The sequence below is a fragment of the Terrapene carolina genome, unplaced genomic scaffold (assembly GCF_002925995.2).
Source record: "Terrapene carolina triunguis isolate 2854851 unplaced genomic scaffold, T_m_triunguis-2.0 Scaffold66, whole genome shotgun sequence".
Taxonomy (NCBI): Eukaryota; Metazoa; Chordata; order Testudines; family Emydidae; genus Terrapene; species Terrapene triunguis.
The window spans coordinates 90,918,277-90,922,293 of NW_020664417.1; the positions used below are offsets into that span (position 1 = coordinate 90,918,277).

At 46.9% G+C, this 4,017-nt stretch overlaps 1 protein-coding gene across 1 annotated transcript in view; it reads right to left on the reverse strand.

Annotated features, from left to right (window-relative positions):
- CD8A (CD8a molecule) overlaps positions 1-2,311 on the reverse strand; it is a 9,918-nt gene extending 7,607 nt beyond the window's left edge. Inside the window, exons 1-2 of the mRNA XM_029910654.1 lie at positions 2,266-2,311; positions 1,177-1,551 (exon numbers count right to left, since the gene is read on the reverse strand). Of these exons, the coding sequence (XP_029766514.1) occupies positions 1,177-1,551; positions 2,266-2,311 (421 nt within the window). The remainder of the gene's footprint in view (positions 1-1,176; positions 1,552-2,265) is intronic.
- Between the last annotated feature and the right edge of the window lie 1,706 nt (positions 2,312-4,017).

Genomic DNA, 4,017 nt, shown 5'->3' on the forward strand with positions numbered 1-4,017 from the left:
TTGGGGCCTGAATCTGTCCTCTCTGATCTGCTTAGACTTCATCAGGGGAAGTTTGAGTCGCAAGACTGAGGTCCCAGTTATGCTGGTGCACCCTGAATACTGTATAAGATTTGGACATTGGACTATGACCTATGAACTGAATTCTAAAGGAACTCTTTGCAACCACAAAGCTCCCCATCTCTGCTATGAATCTGCACCTAAATAAATTGAACTCATGTCTGTCTGTATATTGATCTTTTAACCATACTTGCTCTCTTTTGTTTTTTAATAAAATTTTAGTTTAGTTAATAAGAATTGGCTGCAGCATGTATTTGGGTAAGATCTGAAACATTCATTAACCTGGGAGGTAATGTGTCTGATCCTTTGGGATTGGTAGACCTTTTTCTTTTATATGATGAAATAAGATTTTCAGAAATCATCATATTTGACGTGGGTACCTGGATGGAGGCCTGAGGCTGGATCAGTTTAAGGAACCTCTATTGTTTGGACTTCTGAGTAGCAAGTAAGGTAATAAAGAAGCTGTTTTATGCTGTCTTGGTAAATCTAAGTATTGGAATATCCACCAGTTTTATGGGATTGTCTGCCCCATTCTTTGCAGTTCACCCTAATTGAGTGATCACAGCTGGCTCCCCACTGGGACCCGGGTCACATGGGGTTTGTTAGGTACAAGGGGGTGTCAGCGATGGGGTTGTTGGGTAGAAGGGGATGCCAGTGTTTTAAGCATCATTCCTATGGCATTATCCATGCTGAGCCACGACTGGGAACTGGGAGGGGAAAGTGAGCAGGCATCTATCCCATTGTCTCCAGTCTCCTGAAAGAGGGGGATCACTAGGACCCTACAGGGAAACCTACACCCTGCTCAGGGACACCCAACTGCTGGCAGTTACGGGCAGTGAGTGGAGGTGAAGGGGAGTGACGGAGAAGGAGGGTGAGGGACATGCCAGGAGTCCGCGTGGCTGAGACATTCAGGGAAAGCGAAACATTGAGAGGGGCGTCCTGGGCAGAAGGCTCTGTACTGGGACCCCTGACACCTGCCCACCTGGGCACACAGGAAGGAAGGGCCAGGTCTGAGGGGTGATGAGGATGATAAGGATGATGCTGGGCTGTGAGGGAGGGGGAATGCTGGGGCTCTAGCCCAGGCAGAGGGGGCTGAAATGGGGTGAGGTTGGTGCTGACCTGGCAGGTGGAGTGAGATCCCAGAACTGAAGTGCAGCCTCTGGTTGTGGTTGATGATGCAGTAATAATTGCCCTGGTCCTGCTCCTGGAAGGACTTCACGGTCAGTCTGTAGTTTTTGTTTTCTTTTTTTGCGTCAAAGCGTGCGGGTGGTTTTCCATTGTCTGTCGGTGCCACCCGGTTGAGGGAGGTAACGAACAAGATGAACTGGGGGGCAGACTGCCTGTGCTGGCGCATCCAGGACACGCCACTGTCGGACAGCCCAGAGCCTGAGATCACACACTCCAGCTCCACCGGGGCTCCCAGGGTTAGGGGGCTACCGCCGCTGCGGAGCTTCACACTCATTTTGCTTCCCTGGTCCTGGGACCTGCAGCAGCCTGAGGGAGAGAAATTCACCCAGCACAGTTATCAGCACAGTCACACCCATCCACAGAGAGCGTCCTCAGCACCATCTCAAGCCGTATTCTCCTTACTGGGGTCTCAGACCTCACTCAAAGCTCCATCCTCGCTGATTAGTGCCATGGAGACACCCAGCGCAGTGAACCAAGAACATGCACAGGGCTAAGGGATCAACACACTCTCAGGCAGACTCGGGTAATCCATTTCAGCGACTGCCAGGATTCAGTTCTACAGCGTGCTCAGCGATCGCCCGAGTCCTTACACCGGCTGCCCTAGTTCAGTAGATCATCTGATGCAGAGAAGCCATCTGGGTGAAAGCTCAGGTTACACTGACATATACCAAGTTTTTTAAAATGATGCATTAGTTTTAACTGTGCTGGAACCCAAAAAAATCTTTGGGCCAGACTCGGCTCTCAGTCATGCTGGAGTAAATCTGGAGTAACTCCACTGGCTGCACCAGCATGACTGAGCTCAGGCTCTGGGCCATTTTCTCTATTCACTCGCAGAAACAAAGTAAAACACAAAACTGAAAATTAATCTGGTGGGTTTGTTTGCTTTTTAACCTTTGTTTTGACTCCTTGCCCATTCGTTTTGACTCCTCCATCCAGATGACTCTGGAGAGACCACCCTAAACTCCCATTATTAATTACCCTTCTTAAAGAGGTTACACCAAATAGGGATTCTGTACTCACACAAGTTCAGACTGAGAAAAAACAGCAAAGAAACGAATCTGGCCATTATCTCCTCGTGCTGACTGTTCTCAAGAAAGGCGCAGCAGAGCAAAGATGAATTAGCTGGTCTGGCTTGATAGGACATAGTGCTTTTTGGGGAGGATGTGATGTCAGCAAACATCATGGGAAAGTTTCTCAGCCTCCAAAATTAAATGAACCAAGAGAGAAGAATTCATCCCTAAGTCAGTCTTGGTTCATTTTTAAATATTGGTTTCAATTATCTTTCCATTTAATGCCAAACACCTTTGCATTGTAAACAGGGACGATCTGTCATGTATCTGTCTTCTTGCCAGCTACTGTACTTTTCCTTTACCATTCACTAAAACGAATGTTGATTGCAGCAGCATTGGATCCTTTGGATGGGTGGCTCTCAATTTTTTCCATACCAGGATCTACTCTCAAACTCTCCTCCCATCTAACTGGGATCTAGTTGCAACCCTCCTCCCATTGAGATATATGGGAAGTACAAAGTGGTTGTGACCCGAGGTTAAGACTCTATAGTTTTGATCTCAGCGTTTAAATCCCATATCTCCTATTTCCTGATGGAAAGTTCATTGCATTAGACTGAGGGCTTATCTACACTGAAGGCCTGCTTCAGTGAAGATGTTACCCATGCCAATGGGAGGGCTTCTCCCATCGGCACAGGTAATCCACCTCCCCGAGAGGCAGTAGCTATGTCGATGGGAGAAGCCCTCCCATCGACATAGTATGGTCTACACTGGGAGTTAGGTCAGTATAACTGCAGCAGGGATGTGAATTTTCCATACCCCGAGTGATGCAGTTATATCAACATCAGTTTTTAGTGTAGACCAAGCCAGAGTCTTAGTGAAATGCCATAATGCTATAATGAGGATTACAAAACACACTATTTTGTTTACGCACTAAGCAGGATACAGCACATGATCAGATATACTTGTTGTACAGTATATTGTATCAAAAAAACACATAGTTGGAATGTAGGTTAGTTCCACCCATGCCTTCAGTCAGGTGTTACTGTGCTTGCAAACTCTTTGCAAAAACAATTGTGTGCAATGCTGAGGGTCTGTGCTGTATGAAACCCACCAAGAGCGGCCCACGACCCTCATGGTATTTTTTCAGATCTTGTGGTTTTATTCTCTTAACCACTGTGACTTCCGCCCTGCAGAAGAGGAACAAATTTTGTTATGTACAAGGCCTTTGCTCTCTGCACCAGGGCTACTGCAGACAGAGGTGGAGGGGATGAAACACCACAGGGTCTTTGCAGCACAGAAAGCAGCTCCACAAGACAGGAGGGCATTGGCTTTTGTTACGCTATCTCTTGTTTCTTCTCTTGGCTGTTTCTGCCTTCCGTGTCTTTGAACACTGATGGATCTTGGAGCAGGGTCCCATGCCTGGCGTTTTTGCATTAGACTCTGTGATCAAAGCACCCTTTTCCCGTTCATGTTGGAAACCTGGCACCTCTGACCTTTGATACAATTGTTATTGTGGCTGCTACTTTGATGAGATGGTTATGAGAAAAGAAACGAAAAACGTGCAGACTCTGGGCTAATTTCATCAGACATGGAAGGCTCTTGAGTGTAGGTGTGTGTGTGTTTCTAATTTGTGTCTTTTCCGGGAACATACAATGAGAACGCCAGTGATTTTCCATCATGTCTCGCTGAGCAAACATCCTTGAAATGGTGAAAATGGCTGCTGAAGTCTGCCCGAATATATCAGACATTTGCAACATTAAGA